The sequence below is a fragment of the Sceloporus undulatus genome, chromosome 5 (assembly GCF_019175285.1).
Source record: "Sceloporus undulatus isolate JIND9_A2432 ecotype Alabama chromosome 5, SceUnd_v1.1, whole genome shotgun sequence".
Lineage (NCBI taxonomy): Eukaryota > Metazoa > Chordata > Lepidosauria > Squamata > Phrynosomatidae > Sceloporus > Sceloporus undulatus.
In genome coordinates this window covers 18338216-18358331 of record NC_056526.1, presented here as the reverse complement: position 1 = coordinate 18358331, position 20116 = coordinate 18338216, and the positions used below count along the sequence as shown (strand labels likewise).

Below are 20116 nucleotides of genomic sequence, written 5' to 3'. Positions count from 1 at the left end.
GTGAAAGGTTAATAAGGAGTGACGTGAAAGGTTGGTAATGTATTAAGTGTTAATTTGCAAGTGCACCAAAAGTCAGGGACTATAAAGACTAGTCTGTGAGTCAAAAGTGGAGAATTTTAAATCAGAAATGTTTTGAGTTTTGAGGGCCATGGTGGCGAACCTATGGCACATGTGGCAGAGATGGCACACGAAGCCATATTTTGGCACATGGAAGGCAAGCACAGTGGTTAAATGCCTGTACTGCAGCCACTCACTCAAAAGCTTACGGTTTGGAGTTCAGTACTAGCAAAAGGGCTCAAGCTCGACTCAGGCTTGCATCCTTCTAAGGAGGTCGCAAAAATGAGTACCCAGATTGTTGGGGGGCAATTAGCTTACAGTTGTAAACTGCTTAGACACTGATAGTTCAGTATGAAGCGGTATATAAATGAAGCTGTCTGTTTGTTCTTTGTTCCTCCTCCTTCCTGACTGCGCCAAGTCTTCACTTGCCTCCAGAGAGGCAGCTGACGTCCCGGGGGGGGGGGAGGAAAGGAAGTCCCCCTCAGAAGACTTATTCCCTCCCAGAAGTCCCACCCCTGCCCCCAGGTAACACCTGGTGCCGGAAGGCCTTTTAGTTTGGGCATAATAGCCACTGATACCCCCATCCTTCATGAATTGGCCCAATCTGATTTAGAATATCGGCACCCATCACTGCATCTTTTTTCTTTTGTAAGAAAGGCTGTAATATGTTCTTTTCTCTGTCCTCAGTCTCCCAGTGTTCAACTTCATTAGATTCTCATGGTGTGAAAAAAAGATAATATTTTCTGCCTATCCACTTTGTTCCCACCATGCATACTATTATGTTGCTTGTGTATACTTTTATGTACCTCTATCATATCCCTTCATGGTCACATTTATACTAAGCTAAAAGGCCCCAGTGTTGTACCTTTTACTTATAGGGGATTTGCTGCAAACCACTTATTTTTGACTATCCTTTTCTTCACTGTTTCTACCTTTACAATATATTTTGTGTGGTGGCACAATGATCAGAAATGTTTACAGTGTACCAGGTATGGTTGCACCATGCTATTGTACAAAAGCATACTCATGCTGCCAGTTTCTTTATTTCTGGTCTCAAAGGTGCTACAAGATCTCTTTACATACTGATTCTACAGACTAACACAGCTATATCCTTGGATCTTACAAAAGTGTTATGTTATGGGTGATTTTATTTTTTGTACTTTTCCTGATGATTCCTAACTAGGAATCTTATTTTATTTAAATAGCAGCATCATAGTGACTCAACAAAAACCTATATTTTTGTTGTGCTGTCCACAACATCCCTTTCTTGAACTGATCTTTCATCAGCTCAGACTCATAAGCATATATATGTTTTGCGGGAAGGGGAGAGAATGGAGTAATTTATACCAACTTAGAGCAAGGATGGGCAACTGTGGAAGATAGGGAGGCACATTAACCATTCAGGAAACCTTGTGGGGCCGCTTCCCCAACTATACCTCCTGATTCAAAAAATATAGTATTTTTGCCCTAAAAAACAACAACAATAAAATTGAGATATCTTAGATAAAGTATCTAAAATATATGATGAGTTATTTTATTTTTTATTTAGAATGCCCATAATTTTAATTATTCTATTTAAATTATTTTTATCCCAGCTGTATTTTGTCGGTTAAAAATGGCACATAGCAAGTAAAACCTTTTTCTCTACCTATTTTAGACTTTTAGCCCTCATCCTAGCAGATAGGACATTTAGTGTCCCAGAGTCACATATTGACTTCACACAGAATTAAGACCTTAAAGATAGCAAGTTTATGTCATCATAATCATCATCATCATCATCATCATCATCATCATCATCATCCTTAAAGCTCGAAGTGGGGCACAACGTTTTAAAATTCAAAACACAATTAAGAAAACACATAAAACCCACAGTTAAAATACAGTACTATAAAACCATTAAAATACATTCATAACAATGATGCTGTTATCCCAAGAGGTTTAATTTTTTTCAACAACTTCATAGTAGTACAAACTACTAAACCCCCTCCCTGAACTCATCTATACTGAAAATACCAGCCACTCTCCAATATTCCTGTTTTGGAGAAGGTTCTGGAGTGTGTGGCAGTCTCCCTCCTTTCATCTGGATGAAACAAATTATTTAGATCCATTTCAATCTGCCTTCAGGCCTGGCTATGGAACAGAAACAACTTTGTTTACCTCGGTGGATGATCTATATAGAGAAATGAGTGAGTGTGTTCCTGTTGATTATTCTGGACCTTTCATTGGCTTTTAATACCATCAGTTATGGTATCCTTCTCTCTGGGATTGGACTTGGGGATGCAGTTGTATAGTGGTTCCAGTGCTTCTTCAGGAACGAACTACCAAGGTGGTGTTGGAGGATTCCTGTTTGATTCCATGGCCTTTGGTGTTATACTCTCCCTAAAATCTCAGGTTCACAGTTTGGGCATACTCCTGGACTCAGATCTGAGCCTGAATGCCTAGGTTTCAGCAGTGGCTAATAGTGCATTTGCACAGTTAAAACTGGTGTGCCTGTTTCTTGAGATGTCAGATCTAGTTATGGTGACACATGCCTTCATTACATCCCATTTGGATTACTGTAACATATTCTGTGTGGGGCTGCCTTTGGAAACTACAGTCGCCCCTCCTTTCTCGTGGGGGATCCGTTCCAGACCCCCTTGCGAAAACAGACTTTCACATATATTCAAGCCCCATTGGCTGGAATATAGGTGCGCGGCTGCGGGAGCACGGGCCTCGGGTGTGTGCCCCATTATTTCCTCCTCCGTTCATCCCTCATGCACAGGCAAGGGATGTGAGTTCCAAAATCACAGGAACGGAGGGAGGACTGTAGTCTAAAATGCTGTGACAGAATACTAACTGGGGCGGCTTATAGGACATATATAACCCCCCTTACTAAAACATTCAAGTGCCTGCTGACCATTTCTGGGCAGAATTCAAAATGTACTGGTTATGACAGCCCTATACAGCTTGGATCCATACAAGAGTCAGCCCTCAATTTTCGCAGGGGTTGGGGGCACAGGATCCTGGCAAATGTGGAAAAATCACAATTATAACCGCCCCCCCCCGGCCAAAAAAAAAAAAAAAAAAAAAAAAGAAAGAAAAAAAGAAAGAAAAAAAAAAAGACAAGCATACTACAGACCCTGTTGCTGCAAACATCTCCACCTCACTCCCAGGCTGCTGCCACATCACCTCCTTCACCTCTACTACTGGTCTCCAACCCTCCTCTCCACCTCCTAGGACAGTGGCATTGCTGTGCAAATGTCCATTGTCACCCACCTTCTCTCAAGGAGACGGAAGAGAAGGATGATGACAGGAAAGGAGACTTTAGCAGCGGCGGCTACAGCAGAGTAAGGCTAGTAGAGGTGGTAGAAGCTTATTCTCCTCGCTCTTCTCCCTGTCTCCTTCTCCACCAATAGCCCTCTCAAGCCCATGTTGCATGTGGTCCATGACCAAGGCAGCTTCTACCTGCTGCTCACATGACTGTTCCCTCAGCTGTCGAATTGTTTTGCTCTTGCTGGTTGGCTCTGTTTGCCTTGCTTTGGCAGCCCCTCCATCCCTTACTGCTCACTGGGTGCATTTGTCCCCTGCCACCTCTGCCCTCTCAGGCCCCTAATGACAATGCTAAGTTGAGGCTGGTTAAGATAAGAGGGTGGGTTTGCACCGAGCAAGGAGTTTTCAGAAGCAACAACAAGCCATCCTTCACCTCCTTCCCCACTTTCCTGCCACCCCTCCCAGATGAATAGCTGGTTGAGTTCAGAGGTACATGCCCATTCTAGCAGTATATGCCAAGTAAACTAGGAAAACACAGCACAAAAGGAGGAGGAGGAGGAGGAGGAGGAGGAGGAGGAGGAGGTGGTGATAGTGATGGTGATGGTGATGGTATTTATTTATATCCCACCCTTTCCCCAAAACTGGGATTCATGATACTGTGATGCTAAGACATCATATCCTCTGAAAGGAGATATTTACTGGGAGAGGCAGCTTGATTTTAGTGTGGTGACAGCACTGGTTGAACTGTATTTCCACACTGGATTAAACATGGTAGGGGAGAGTTGCTTTCACCAGTTTAGCAGAAGGTCTGCTAATTAAAGATCTAATGTACATGGACACTATTTGAGAGAAGTAAGCCATTCCTTTAATCCATATTTTTCTGTAGCAGGACAGTAGTTAAGCAAACCAGGAGATGGTGTACCAGTTTTGGGAAATGTGCTTGCAAGGACTTTTGTAAGGGCTGTTGTAACTTTCATGTGGTTCTCTGCACAATGGCTGGTTCAAAGAATGGCCCTTCATTGGGGAATATTTCCTGGAGCAGAGGCTATTACATCCATTTCCTAATTTGGGGTGTTCACAGTCATAAATAACAGTGGTAATACGTTTAGGTTGCAGGATTGTTTTCCATATTGTGTAATGCTTTTAATTCTGTACTCACAAATACAGTGCGTCCGCATCATACGCGGATGCACCATGCGCGGCTTTCAGCATACACTGAAAACTGCCAGGGAGCCCGCAGGAGTCCATGGGGCAGCAGGTCCCATTAAGAGTAATGGGCATGCGCCCGCTGCCACACCACCGCACACCGTGCCATGCACGAGCCCCATTATTTTCAATGGGGCTCGAGCATACACATTTTTTTACATGGGGGGGAGGGTCCAGAATGGATCCCCGCGTAAAAAAAGGGCGAACTGTACTCCTGTGGTTGTGGTGCATTCTTATCCCCTGAAAACATTGACATTTCCATGGAGTTAGGGGGGGAAATGGTGTAAGCATGCTGGACACTTTTCTAAATAAATAAATTAAAAAAATAAAATAAAACCAATATTGGAAAAGTTTATAATCCTTTATTGTAACATTGTGAATGTGTAACCACAACTTCCCATGGGTAGCGAATTTATGTTTACAGTGCAATTTTTATAAAGTTACCTGCTTTAAGGCTATTTTAGTGTGACTATTTTCATCATATCATTTATCATGTATGAAACTGTATGTCAGTATTTCTATTAATAGATGTTTTAAGTTGTCCAAATGCTGTAATAAAACAGATTATCTTATCATCACTGTTTATGGCTGCAGTGGGACAAAATCTTTGATAGGAAATGTGTATCATGGGGAGGAGCAGAATTATACCATGTGCTATTGAAACAGGTGTGACTGACCTCCTTTTTCTTATTATTGATAAACTGAAGGTTTATTGCCTTACTCTAGTCAATATGTATCTAGCTAAAGTTTCCTAGAGTTTACCATTTTGGTCACTTGAGGTTTCACGTTTGTAAACAACAGTACTGACTAGTTGTCAAGAACTGCCCTTTCCCCTCAGTTCAGTGAATCAGCCTTCTGTATTCAAGCAGCAAGAACTTTATTTCAGCAACTGATAAATGTGAACAGGAAGACGTCTGTAGACAGAACTGCCATCATCCACAAGCACTGACATAAAAGATAATAATCTTGCTGATTTTTCCTTTTTTAAAATTCATAGTTAGCCTGAGTTGATTTTCTTTTAGATTCTCTTTGGCCTGTTACAGACTGCCAAAATAAAGCTGCTTCGGGTCTCTTTGGAGGTATGCTATTTAAATGATGCATGCATCCTAAGAATCCGGAGGGTGCACCAAAAGCTGCACTCCAGTGCTTAGGAATGGAGTGTGGCTTTGGCGTGACCTCCAGACTCTTAGGCCCATGCATCATTTAAATAGCATACCTCCAAAGAGACCCGAAGCAGCTTTATTTTGGCAGTCTGTAACAGGCCTTTGTCACTGAGTGGATCAGCTGTTTTGAAATACATATGAAATGGCTGATGTATGTGATGAGTGTTGTTCCTGAGCCAATGTTAGGGCATCAGTGAGATGCCTAAACAAGGAAGCATCTTAGTTTGATCGACAGCCAAGCTTTCCAAAGCAGAGCTGCAAATTCTTTCCCAGCTTGGTGTCCCGGGATCTTTATTTACCTTGGTGCTGTCTTCATCCTATCTCTGTTGTAGGCCTCGGTGAGGTAGATACCCTTGATATAAGCAGTGTGTTTTCCCAACAGCCATTGCGAGACACCAAGGGATTTAGTCATGAAGGCATAGGGAGGGAGGGAGAGACATTAAACAGGCTTTTCTCTAATGAGCTGTGACGCCAGCTGGAGAGGGGGGAGAAGAAGGCTTTTCTCTCCTGTCTAGGATTCTGTGAATATACTCAGTTGTGGAAGAAGAACCGCATGTCCCCATTTTGTAAGCCTTCCACTGGCCCCTTACACATACTGTGCTTATTTGCTACCTCCTCTCTTTCCTTTCTGCTTGATTCCAAAAGCATTTTGGCAAGGTTTAGCATTCTGCGCTCACAGCTCAGTGCTCAAGGAGAAAAGGGGGAAAGACAAAGGGTTGAGGGGATGTGGAGGGAGAATTTGCTTCTTGCCCCATATCAAAACTGAACACTGTGCAGTGGACCTAGTAAAACTCCTGCTTTTTCTACCTTTCTTTCTTTGCCAGTAAATAAAGTAACTTAACAAGTAACAGTTGGCTGTTTGTAATTTGATGATCTGTATATGCATTTATGCTAACTAGTTTGTGACATTTGCTTTCACACTGGGACATTAACTTTTAAATGTTACCTTTGTTTCTCAGAAATGCATGGCTTCTACACAAACTTGCATCAAGAGAAACAAAGGTTTGCATCCTTGGTTACATAGGGAGAGGGTCCAGATGTCCCTAAATTGCTCTGTGACACAAATACATTGGTACTCCAAGGCTAAGCAGCTTTTGAACTTAATATTTAGTATTTGAGACCCTATATTGGGAGAAAGGTGGGACATGATCATCATTATCATCTGCAATGTTTAAATGGAATATGGCACTGACATGGAGGCATGTTGTTTTCACTCATACTATGATATACTGATGTAGAGGAGGCACTGGCTCATGAACTCTAGGTTTTCTATATGACATGTAGGCATTATTTAATAATTTCTGATATATTTCACTTATCTTCATCAGAGGAATTTGTTCAACATCAAGGAATTGCAAAACAATAACCATTATTTCTCTCACTAGGAACTTGAAGCAGCTCTTTACAGTGATGACGTGGAGTTCATCAGTGATCTCATTGCCTGCCTTCTTCAGGGTTGCTATCAGCGCAGTGACATTACGTGAGTAGTTTCCTTCTATTGTTTCAGTGCTTTTGTTAATAAAAAGAATACCATGCGGAGGTATATCACAGCCTCTGTGGACTACAGAAAAGTAGTATGAAATGTAAATTCTAAATAACCAGAATTCATAACTCATATCTGGAAAATACCAAGAGTACATGTGATCCTTTTGCAGCTTTGTTTCAATATGGGACAACCATCTGTCCCTGTAAAAAGGTCAGTGTGAGAACTTGATAAGGCTGGGAATGAAGTTCCTTTCAGACATCATTAAAACAGAAGTTGGGCAACTTCTATACTCTGTATATAAAGCAGCTGAAGTTCCTCTCAGCCACCATATGCGATCACTGTTTTGTTTCTTCCTTGTTGGCTTCATTGTAGATTCAAAGGTCTTGGAAAGTGGAGCAGAAAAGTATTAAATGAGTAAAATGAAATAAAGGCTCTATAGTCTAAGACTGCATCTACATTGCAGAAATAATCCAGTTTGACACCACTATAACTGCCATAGCTCAGTGCTGTGGAATTCTGGGCATTGTAGTTTGTTGTGGCACCAGAGCTCTCTAACAGAAGGCTAAATGCCTCACAAAACTACAGTTCCCAAAATTCAGTAGCATTGAGCCATGGCAGTTAAAGTGCTGTCAAATTGGATTATATCTGCAGTGTGATGCAACCTAAGGTGCATTTCAGTTTGAATAACAATTTCTGACAGAAATGGGGAATATAGTAAAAGCTCAGTCAAGAAGACTTGCTTGTTTAGACTTTAAGCCAAAGACGCACAAGCTCCCATCAACATGGCAGTGTCGGAAAGGTACTTAACAGTGTCTGCTTTCCCTGCCATAAATACTGCCTGCCCACTAAGGATGGTTTAATTTTTATCTAATGATTTATATCTATATCATGTGCTTTATTTATTTATTTATTTATTTGGACACCATGTAGAAATTGTTGATGGAGTGGTTAATGTTATTTGTTTGCAATGTGATTAAGTACTTCTGCCAATTATAATGTTCTCTGAAGAAATGATGGAAATGGATACCCAGCTGAGAACCATTTTGGCATACAGTTTTAATGTGCTCTGGGCTAATTTGTCTTGGACCAAAAATATTTTTCAAGACTGCCACATGACATTGGCAACTTTCAGTTTGGGGGTGAAATTTTACTCTTATTTCATTAGTGTTTGGAAAGGGAAATGAAAATTATTAAAACAGCAAAAGAGCAAGGCAGCTGAAGTGTTGTTTTTTCCTATATAGAGTATTATGAAATACTTGGAATTTAAAGTATTTTTGTATCACTGACCTCAGCCCACAAGGGCTCCTAAAGCAATGAACAAACAAACAAAAAACAATTAAATAATACAAACCTTTAAAAAACCATGATAGATCTTTCCCATTTGCATTCAATAAGCAGGATGTGGTATTTTGTCCCGTTGGCTGTTCTTCACACATTAAACTAAGTGTTTACATAGTACTAGAGCCAGCATGGCATAGTGATTTGAGTGCTGGACGGATTACTCAGTTTCATCAAATGCTGGAAATGACTAGAAGGCAAACAACAACACCAACAACAATTTCATGGCGCACACACACCTTCAAGTTGCCAGTCGACATGGTGACCCCATTAATTTCATGAGATTTTCTTAGGCAAAGAATGCAGCGCACCTGCACCATAGGTGGGTTTGCCATACGCATATTTAAGCTTCCATGGACAGCAAGCCGAGGGAGTTAAAATGGCACACAGCGCACACTCCCATAGGAGTCAACAGGACTTGAGATCCCGTGTTTTTTGCCATATGCAGGAGGGTCCAGAATTGATGCTCCATATATACAACAGGCCCACTATACTCAGGGGCAGTTTTACCAGTTCCTTCTTTGAAATATAGCCCACAGAACTTGATATTCTATGGTGGTCTGCTATCTGAGCACTAACAAGGACTGACTCTGCCTAGTTTCCAGCATAAAACATTTAGGGTATTTATATACAGCATCCTTATTGCTCTTTATTTCTTATGCTTAACTTCACACATTAAGATGAATATTTACACAGTACTAGAGCCGGTGTGGTGAAGTGCTTTGCATGTTTGACTCAGGAGACCAGAGCTCTAATCCCCATTTGGCCAGGAAAACCCACTGAATGACACTGGGCAAGTCACACTCTCTCAGCCTCAGAGGAGGGCAAAGGCAAACCTCCTCTGTCCAAGAAAACCCCATAATTGATTTGCTTGCTAAGGTTGATATCTATGGGCAGCAATTAATTTGAATTGCCAATTCTGCCCTGGTGATACAATAATACTACTGTAGTTTATATATTTGGCTCACTTGAAATAAAAAGAATATGGGATTGATCTAGATTTGTAGGAGGAGATTCTGGCTGTCAACATCTAAGAGTGTTTACTCAGACAGAGTATGGTGCAAGATTATCATTGGGCTGGGAAGGAAAATAGTTCTGTATTGTCAGACACTTAATCTGAGGGGTTAGGAAGCTGCCCTATGCAGCCAAGCTCTCTCCTGGCTCTGTGCTTTGGCAATGACCTTACTGCTCTTCTTTCTTTCCTATTTTTTTTCCTGCAGTGAAACTGGCCTGCTTCTGTTGCCATCTCTAGGTTAAGTGGCTGCATTTGCTTCTGTCAAGTTCATACATGTGCCTGCAATGTGATATTTTATTAGATTAGACAGCCCCCATCGGCTGTCCATTCCCTCAGCTTCCCTGGGGATTTGCTCTGCTCCAGTGCTGTTCCAATTCTATCTCTGGAAGTGCTGTGCAAGTCATCACTTCAGCAGCCTCTTTGCCTGACTTTAAGCTTTTAGTTATAGAGACCTAATATGAGGGAAGATGGGAGAGGACATTTGAACTATTCTTCCTTTAAAGTACTTAGCATATTTTATCCTCTGAGAGCTGCTTCTTACAAAATAGTTGTATGTACTCTCACAAAATTCATGTATCTTGTTCCCTTTATGAAAAGGGTCTTCCATATGTGTGTGAAACCTGTGAGCTGTGGCTGTGAACCTATTAGCCCCTGCTTGAATATACAAGGAAGTGGAAAAATGTGACACACGTGAAGTAATTTAGACTAGAGGGTTTTTAAAAATGCTGCTAAATCTTATAACATGCTGTGCTTGATTTGTTGGCTCAGTAGCATTATTCGGTTGAGCAGGCAGGTCCTAGACAAAGGCCAAATTTGATTACTGCCTTCAGATTTCCTACCATAATTTTAGAACTTCTCATCTGGAGCTGAACTAATGGGAAGTCCAGAACATGTAGCAATCACCACCACCACCACTACCACCACCATCATCATCATCATCATCATCATCATCATCATCATCATCATCATCCTGATAGAGTTGGAAAGGGGCCTGAACTATCAGGCCCAACCTCCTGCTCAGTGTTGGATGTCCAACTAGAGAAGGACATCCCAAACTTTTTTACTTTTGTAGCCTTTTTTAGAATCAATTTCTATGGCAGAGACCCTAAGAGGCCTACCCTATGTCTTACAGGTTAATGTGTTTAGCAGTAATTTTACTTTTTGTTTCTTATTCTTTAATTTCATTCAATTTTTATTTCTTTCATTTTGTTGGAGCGGCCACAGAGCAACTGGGAAGTGCTCAAGGAGCCCTAAGGGCTCCGTGGAGCACAGGTTGGAAACCGCTGAGCTAGGGCATCTCCAACAGGTAGCTGTCCAGATAATTTTTGAAGACTTCCAGAGAAGGACATTCCACCACCTCTTTAAACATTTTGTTCCATTGCTGAACCACTCCCATTGTCATGAAGCTCCTTCTAATATTTAATTGAAATTTAACCCTCCTATAAGTTAAAACCATTGCCCTCTGAGACATCAAGCATCATGACTTGCTCTCTGGAGTTGGAAAATTCAGTCACAGATTTCCAACAATTTACAGCTGCTGATGACAGCGGCCTCTCCCGAGTCTGAGGAGCTGGAGGCTGAGGCAGTTGGGAGCCCTACTGCCCAGCAGGAGGGGGCAAAAATTGAGAATGCTGCCATCCTTTCAAGATCATTGAAGAGATAAGGGGAGACTATGGCAACCCCTGTTAAATAGGAGAAGCTGAATCATTAAGCACCTGGTGTCTTGAGACAGAGGCCTATAAATCTCCCAGAAGCTCCTTGGTGTCTTTAGGGCTGAAGGGTGGGATATAAATACTGTAAGTAAATAAATAATAAATAAATGCTTACAACTATTCTTTCTTAGTGACTGGCAGTACTTTTTGCTGATAATGTTCTTTTAACATTAGACCTGTTTTACATCTTGCAAGCTTCATTTATCTGGACTACTGGACTGACTTCCTGTAATGACTTCTGGAGTGGCTGATGATCACCCTCTTTGTTCTCCCATCAATTTGCTGGGTAACCTGTAACTGACCTGGACTGGATTAAGTACCAGGCAGCTCTCACACCTCAATCATCTGATATTGGGTGACTTGCTGACTGTAGCATTGGGCAGATCGCAAGTAACCTAATATGGGCAACATGGAAGCACTGCTACAACAGAACCAGGCTCTGGATGAGCAAGTAAATCAGCTCACCATAGCTGTGGCCAGTCTGCAGGCAAAACTTAACCTGCATCTCCTCTGCTGCAGCCTCATCGGCATAAGTGCCTTGTGTCTCCACTAGAAAAAGTCTATGGCTCCTCAGACCTGTTCTGCTTTTATATGTTAGAATGTTCCTTCCATACTCTGAGATGCTATTTATCTGGCCCTCATTTAGTTTTACTAGGTGATTCCTGACTATGTACTAATCAATCTTGATTTGTAATCTGGATTACATGCCAATGTGTCTACTGATGCATGGATTCACACAGTCCCTTTGTGGGGAGGGGGGGAATTGAAACAAAATGGATATTGGGTAGTTCTACTTTTTCACTGTGATCTGCCCACACTCTGTGTATGTTCTATGTCATCATCAGACCTCTCAATCTGGGCCACTCCAGCCTCACAGTCTTCTCTTCAGACAGGTAAACATAACCTCATTGCAACCCCTAAAAACTCTGGCATCCCCTTTCACTTTCCCATTTCAGTTAGCTCTGTATGCTGTGTGTGCTTGAATTGCTCCCTTGTGTGTGTGATTGCACTCTGCATATTTTCTAAATAAAGATTCCTTAATTCACTAAGAATCTGGAGTCCTTCCAGGTAGTACTGATATATATATATACTGGGGCTCCCCAGTCTAAAGGTTATACCTTCCTTGGAGGTCTTTAAACAGAGGCTGGATGGCCATCTGTCAGGGATGCTTTGATTTGGATTTCCTGCATGGCAGGGGGTTGGACTGGATGGCCCTTGCGGTCTCTTCCAACTCTATGATTCTATGATTCTATGATTCTATACAAGGCTCTTGCAAAGCTAATTTCCCTAACATTTGAAGTATTGCTGACACCCCTAGTCCCCCACACCTATTCTTTGGATATCAGACTGCTGTTCAACAAGCATTATAAAATGCTAGGTTGAGCATCCTTTTCCTTTTCTGAGAAGACTGAGGCAAAGAAGGTGTTGAGTATTTCTGCCTTTTCTCTATCATCTGTTAGCATTTTGCCATCTTCTCCACACAGTGGCCCTGCCGTTTCCTTTTTCTTCCTTTTGCTGTGGACATATCCAGAAAAGCTCTTTTTACTGTTCTTAACCTCTTTAGCAAGCCTGAGTTCATTCTGCACTTTAGCTTTTCTGACTTACACATGCTCGCTATTTCTTTGAATTCCTCTTTTGTGATTTCCCCCCTTTTCCATTTCTTATACATGCTACATTTAAAATTTAGCTCAGTTTTTCCTGGCCTTTTTAGTGTTCCTGAAAGATCATAGATCTCTCAAAAACATCCTGTCTCAAAATATGAGATATCAAAATGTTTTTGTTTGGTTTGGTTTTTTAAAAATTGGTATTTGGAGTTATTCTTCTTCCAAATGTGAAGATCCTATTTCATTCTAATGGCTATTACCCTGTTTCCCTGAAAATAAGACATACCCATAAAATAAGCTGTAGCAGAATTTCTAAGCATTTGCGGAATATAAGCCATATCCTGAAAATAAAACATAGTGATAGGCCCAGCATGGAATGGAAAGGGGCGGGAAGGGAGCGGAAAGATTGGGGCCAATGGTTCTAAAGGAAATGGAGTTGCAAGAAATTCAGGATGAAATTCCGGGTTTGGAGAATTATGACAATGTTCCAGAAGAAGAAGACTTACTTATATTTGAATAAATGTAGATTGTTGTACCATACTTAATAAAAATAAGACATCCCCTGAAAATAAGCTATAGTGTGTCTTCTTGAAGAAAAATAAATATAAGCCTGTCTTATTTTCAGGGAAACACAGTAGCTGTTGATGAATGTTTCCATCATTAATTCACCGTATCAAAGTACTCATTGATCTATTAGTGTTTTGTCTGGTTAGGCACAAATGTTTAATAGAAAAGGTATAGTGCATGCCAGTATTTTCTTCTCTTGTTTCTTTTTATTTTCTCCTCTCTTGGTATGAATACCCTGCTTGGTATAGCTTCTTCACAGTCAGAATTATGCTATAAGGCTTCTTCTTTGGGCTTCCTCCCTCTCTACCAAAGATAAGCAAAGAGCTCCATTGTAGCTGTCTGGGGTCAGGCCTGCAGCTGTAACTCAGATTAAGTTGACCTTAATCAGAAACAAGCCCTTTTTTGACAACTTGTGATAGATAGATTGCTGTAGGGGAGAGAACATTAGCTATCCTTTAGGTTTTTCCTCTTCTACTTCTCCTGATAAAGCACTTGCTTCTCTTGACCTTACTAATGATATCTGAATGAGGTCATTCAAACACATATTAGACTCCTCCATATAGTCTTCACTTTCTTCGGAACAAGTTGCATTTGTGAAGAAAATATTGCCTGTTAGTTCAGAACAAAGCATTCTTGACTTTTCCTGTCACTAGAGGGGGAAAACACCTTTTGTTCCAAGTCATTACATATCTTATTCTTTTGCTAGTGAATGTTTTCTCTGGCCTGAGATTGCTCTCTTACAGCCCAGGAGAAACTTCATAAATGACCATCTCTATGAAGTGAAAAGCTCTAAAACAATTAAAAAAATAATGGTAGTCAACTCTAGTAAGCTTTTGCCTTTATTTGGATAGCACAAGTACATCCCGCTGTCTAGCTCAATAGGTCCTTCCATTTGTGTTGTCCATAATGTGGGAAGGATTAAGAGGAGGAAGGAAATAAAATTAATACATGTTATTATTTATTTTTTTAGAAAATTAGGTAAAAACAGTTTTTGATGTTGTTTTATAACAGAGCATGATGATCATGAAGTCTCAGTGCTGAAAAAATTGATGTCAAATTGGTTTAATTGCAAATATAGCAGGTAGTCATCTAGACTCTACTTAGTGGACTGGGGTTCCAGAATAGTTACAGAACAATATAGGCATAATAGATATATATCTTCCTTTACAATGTTTATTAATATGGCATCCTGAGCAAAAAACTCAAGATATGTCTTTCTGGCATTCCATAGTTGATGTCTTTCTTCTCTCTACTCATAGCTCTGCTGCTGGAATCATTCACCTTTCCCTCCACTCCAGTCATTTGAAACTCCTCTCAAGCTCCTCCTTGTCTCTACCTCCCATCTACACCTTGATCCAAGAAAACCTTTGTGCCTAGCTTCAACATTCTCCATAGCTTCCTACCTCTCTTATTTAGCAATTATCCTAATAGATTACTGTTCATGATGTTTACTCCTGTAGCTTTACAAATTTCAGTTATTCAAAGGTCTCATCTCAAATATCTCTGTTCCTTTCCTCCTCTGATACCAGAAAATGTTACCTTAGGAAACCTATGTGATCATGCCTCTCTTTCTTCATGTTCATACTTATGGAAGAACCAGCCTTGTTTCTATCCAGAATTTTGGAATTCAAGTAAGGTTTTCTTGTTCTGGTTTTGCAAGCAATGTTCTTGTGGCATGTTTACATGCTATTCCACCAAATAATTCTAGTATTCCTTAGTTTGTCCCAGTCAGTGAGGGTAGAACCCATTCTGTCATGGATAAAAATGGCTTGAAGCAGCATTTCATTTAGAAAATTTAAAATGCTATCAGTATGGCTGGGTATCACAGTAACTAGCTTAAACTGCTACTCTACAACTTTCTGTTCTCAGTCAAACATCTTTTGAGATTCCTAATAACATAATCCTTCCTTTCACTTTATGGAATGGGGTTGGAGATTTTGTATCCATATCATATGCAGTTTCACATTCTGAAAACAATTTCCAAATGGATTTGCCCCTCCCCAATATTTTCCTGATAGTGATTTTCAAAAGAGAGACTCAAAAATTATTATTGCTTTAGGGTTAGGCTTGCTTGTCACAGAAGGCAGGATAAAGCTGAAGCTGAAGGTAGCTGAAATTTTTGTGAAACATCTGGTTCCCATTTCAGGTTCTCATTATAGCTTGAATCAAAGTGACAACTGTGTGGTGGTAGTCTACACAAATTGACAAGAGGACCTGGTGTGCTCCACTTAGAACAGAGGCTCAGTGCAGCTTACATTGGGCAGAAGGGCGGAAGCTGGTTTTAGCCACTTAGGTAAAAATCAAAGGCAAATACCTAAGATGATTGGTTGAGTCAACACACTCATTTTCCCAGGGGAAATGGAAACTCAATGCTAAAATCCTTACCATCTTCCAGGAATAGAAAATTTCATGGCTCTGTTTGTTTGTTTGCTTTTGAACCGCAAGAAAAATAGTGAAAAGTAGGAAAACCTCTTGAGATTTATGCAGGCCTGTTTTTCAACTGCACCATTGAACACACTTGATGCTGCTGGCTAGCCAATGTATATTGTTGCTGATCAGGTTTTTAAAATGAGTATAATTTGTTATAAACTACCTCTTATACTAATGTCCTGATCATTGTGTTAACTAGAATTGGAAGATTTGTTAGCAAAGAACACACACACATTACATAGTGGAACAAATATTTTTGTTATTGTCTGTATACAAATTAAGGAACTATTGATTCCTAGCATGTGGTTCTGTATAATGAATGACAACGAATTACATCAAAAATGTATTAATATGTGTACTTAGACTGTATGATGATCTTTAGATGTACATTCTTAACTTACCCTTAAAAATGAAGTGTGTCCAGGAGTTCTAAAATTTAGAATTTAAACAGAAATAATTCCTCAACAGATTGGTGATGTTGATGATAATAATAATAATAATTTATATTTCCCACCTCTCCCTGTGGATCGAGGCGGGATTATAACCGATAAAATCAAACAACACAATTACACAATACCATAATAGATAAAATAATCTGTTAAAACGCACTGAGATGCAGTACAATCATTAACATAGTCAAATCGTTGTCTGTTTCTGTGCTGTTGAATCAGGTGTAGAAAATTCTATAAGATCCACTATAAAGGATCAGGTGGATAGACCCACTGCAAGAGATCTGTCTTAAGTGCCTTCTTAAAGGCATCTAAGGTGGTGATAAGACGGATCTCTTCCTGTAGGCTGTTCCATAGTTTGGGGGCTGCAGCCGTAAACCATCTATGGGAAGATGACATTCACCTGGGCTTATAGTGTTCCAATAAATTCTTCCCAGGTGTTCTGAGATTGCGGGGCGGGTTGTGTAGGGAGAGGCATTCCCTCAAGTAACTCGGGCCCCAAGCCATGTAGGGCTTTAAAGGTGATAACCAACACTTTGTATTGAGCCCGGAAGCTGATCAGCAGCCAGTGTGATGATTTTAATATTGGAGTTATATGGTCAGATCTAGATGTATCTGTGACCAATCTAGCTGCAGCATTTTGGATCAATTGAAGCTTCAAAACTTGGTACAAAGGTAGCCCCATGTAAAGCACATTGCAGAAGTCTAGACGAGAGGTTACCAGTGCATGCACCGCTGTTTCAAGGTCCCTCTTGGCCAGGTAGGGACGCAGTTGGCATATCAACCGGAGTTGGTACCATGTTGACAAGTGTTAGGATTCAAGATTCTTCAGCCCTTTCCTGAAATTTGTGCAGATGCCATTTTCACTTTGCCCAGGATTTGACGGATTTATCTAATGGTCCTTCAAGTTCCCCACCCCACCCCTAGCAGATGGCTGTCGGTGAATTTCTTAGTGAGAAATATTTCAGGTTACTTTTTCAATTCTGATAATATAATGTAATTAATATTCCAAAATGCTGTGAACATATGTTTAAATAAACAAACAAAGCCTTTGCTTCTAATAAATGATCATTTTATTTTAGCACTGTAAATGAATTCCCATTTTTCCTTCAAAGTGTGCCCTAGTTCTTAATAAGATTTCATTACATGTAACTTGTCTAAATTTAATCAATTAACTGCACTTTAAAAGGCAGACTTTTTAATTAGAAATAAATATTTTCATCAGTTACAGCCCCAAAAGAAACTAACAGTTTACAGCTGAAACATATTTTTGCCTGGAGTAATGTATTTTAAAATCCGGTTCTCAATTATGCAAAAATTCCAGGCTGAATAATGGCATCTTAATTAGATTTTATTATGTCAATCTAACTGATGACAATCTTAACTGGTCAGTGGTTTCAGAGAGTGGTGTGTGCCATTAATCACTGAATGAATGGAAATCTGAGGAAATCCGGACCTGGAGTCTCTTAATTGGATTGTTGATGTCAGCAGTTTTGGGTGATGATAAATCATTGGATGTTTGGACATGAAGGAGCCATAAAAGTAATTGTTTTACTACATGTGTATGTCTATTTGATTTTGTTCTGGTTTGCTCAGTAACTGCGGTTGGGATGTTTTTTGCTAACAGGTACAAGAAGCGGATAGTTGTACATAGAATGAAGCTATAAATTAATCCAGTACTCTCAGTCCATAATATTATTTGCTAAGGAAGATGTGAAGCAATGGAATTTTCATTCTTGGACATCTATTCTTATCTTGATGTAAAATATTCAAAAATATATCTAACAAAGTAGAGAAATGTCAAGTTCTATATTGCAAAATCATCCAAGTTTTATATTGAAATTAACCGATTTGTTTAGAAATGATGCTAAAACTTGATCTGATCTTGGTTTATTACCCTACTTTGTCAGATATGATTTGTAAAATAGCAGAATTTGCCTTATTTTTGTTAAATGGAAAACTACATGTGCTAATGGTTCTCCTTCCACATGTGAAGAGGAAAGAGAAAAATGTACAAACCTGTGGCTTGCCATACTATCTTATGATGCTGAAATAGGAGCTTGTTGTTGCTGTTGTTTGCCTGCAAGTTTTTTGTGATTTATGGTGATCCTACGATGACCTTACCATGCGGTTTTCTTGGCAAAATTTGTTCAGAGGGGGTTTGAGTGGAAAGCCCTTTCCAGCCCAAGGGCTTGAATTTGCATTGCGAACTGCTACACAAAGTGAGCAGAGTTATTGCTAGCAAATACCTCTCACAACTCATGCAGTCCCCCCCCTCCCCGTTTTTCTCCCATTTTTGTGTGTGTGTGTTGTATGTGCTTTTACTCATACAGCATTTTCTCTCTTATTTTCTCCCCTCACATTCACATAATTTCCACCCTACACAAACAGAAATAAAACTACTTTAAAAGTTCTTGGAAGGCAACAACTCATATAACTGGTGGGATTTACTCAGCTTGGTCAGTCATCAGCTATGGATGCCTTGCCCTTTTTGTTTCTTTACCATCTTCTGATCTGCTGAAACCAAGAGCAGATACTTTTCATGCTTTGGAGAGTAAGTGCTGAATTTTGGCACTGGCTGTAGCCCAGACTACTGTAAAAGTTACAAAGAAACAGTAAAGTGTTTGTCAACCCAATTGGTATGTGAGGACTTATTTTTAAATGCTCATTAACTGGGAGGCCTAAATACAGTACCTTCAAGGCATGAGATCCCATCTGAACTTGGAAACTAAGCATGGTCAACCCTGGCTATTACTTAGATGGGAGATTACCAACAAATACCTGGTCCCAAACTTTGGTGTTTTGGACTTCAGCTCCCAGAAGCTCCACAAAACTTGGCAAACTGTCAGCAATTCTGGGAGCTGAAACCCAAAAACATCTGGAGGACCAAAGTTTGGGAATCGCTGCAAGACTGTATTTCAGAGGAAGGCACTGACAAAACCACCTCTGACTATTCCTTGCCTAACAAAAACTCTATGAAATTCACAGGATCAACATGCAGCTCAAAGTCATATACACACACAAACTGAGTAGGGAGTAGTTTTTTGTGGGTTTTTAGGGCTATGTGGCCATGTTCTAGAAGAGTTTATTCCTGATGTTTCGCCGGCATCTGTGGCTGGCATCTTCAGAGAACAAACCTGAAGATGCCGGTGAAACGTCAGGAATAAACTCTTCTAGAACATGGCCACATAGCCCGAAAAACCCACAAAAAATTATGGATGCCAGCCATGAAAGCCTTCAACTTCACATTGAGTAGGGAGTGTTATACAGTAATCAGATCTGACATAGATACATAATGCTGAGAAACCCTTAATGGGAAAACAATTAATTAGTCTCCCAAAGCAATTGTTCCCAGAATTTCATCTGCGAGCATGTTGAGACTTAGAGAAGTAATCATCAAAATAGAAGGAAAACAAAACTCTTTCTTAATTAATTATCTTAATTGAAGTTAAAGGTTTAAATTTTTATTTTATACACTTGGTAAACATGCTCAGTACACTTTTTGGTACTTATGAATTTTTAAATGATATCCTCCGTTAAATGATATCTTCTGATGACTAACTTGAGTTTACCAATGAGTAATATAGCTATTTTAATTTTTTAAACCTAGTGTCTCTGTTTCTCTAATAGTTTTAATTCATTAACCATATTTCACTTGAAAATGTGCATGACTAAATTATATATATATATATATATATATATATATATATATATATATATAGCTATATTTAGAAAATTCTAACAATTTCAACATGCCTTCTTGGAAATCATTCTAAAAATATTTCCTTGGAGAAGAATATTACATGAGTAGATGCTAATACAATAATGTAAGAAATCCAC

At 39.8% G+C, this 20116-nt stretch overlaps 1 protein-coding gene across 4 annotated transcripts in view; it reads left to right on the top strand.

Moving 5' to 3' along the window:
- Positions 1-20116, top strand: part of LOC121931777 (cat eye syndrome critical region protein 2) — a 136621-nt gene that overhangs the window by 71321 nt on the left and 45184 nt on the right. For all 4 annotated transcript variants that reach the window (XR_006104209.1, XR_006104210.1, XR_006104208.1 and 1 more), the window contains exon 2: positions 7061-7155. Coding sequence is in view for 1 of the 4 variants with exons in the window: in XM_042469787.1 (XP_042325721.1) it covers positions 7061-7155 (95 nt within the window). In the remaining 3 variants the exon portion in view is untranslated. The remainder of the gene's footprint in view (positions 1-7060; positions 7156-20116) is intronic.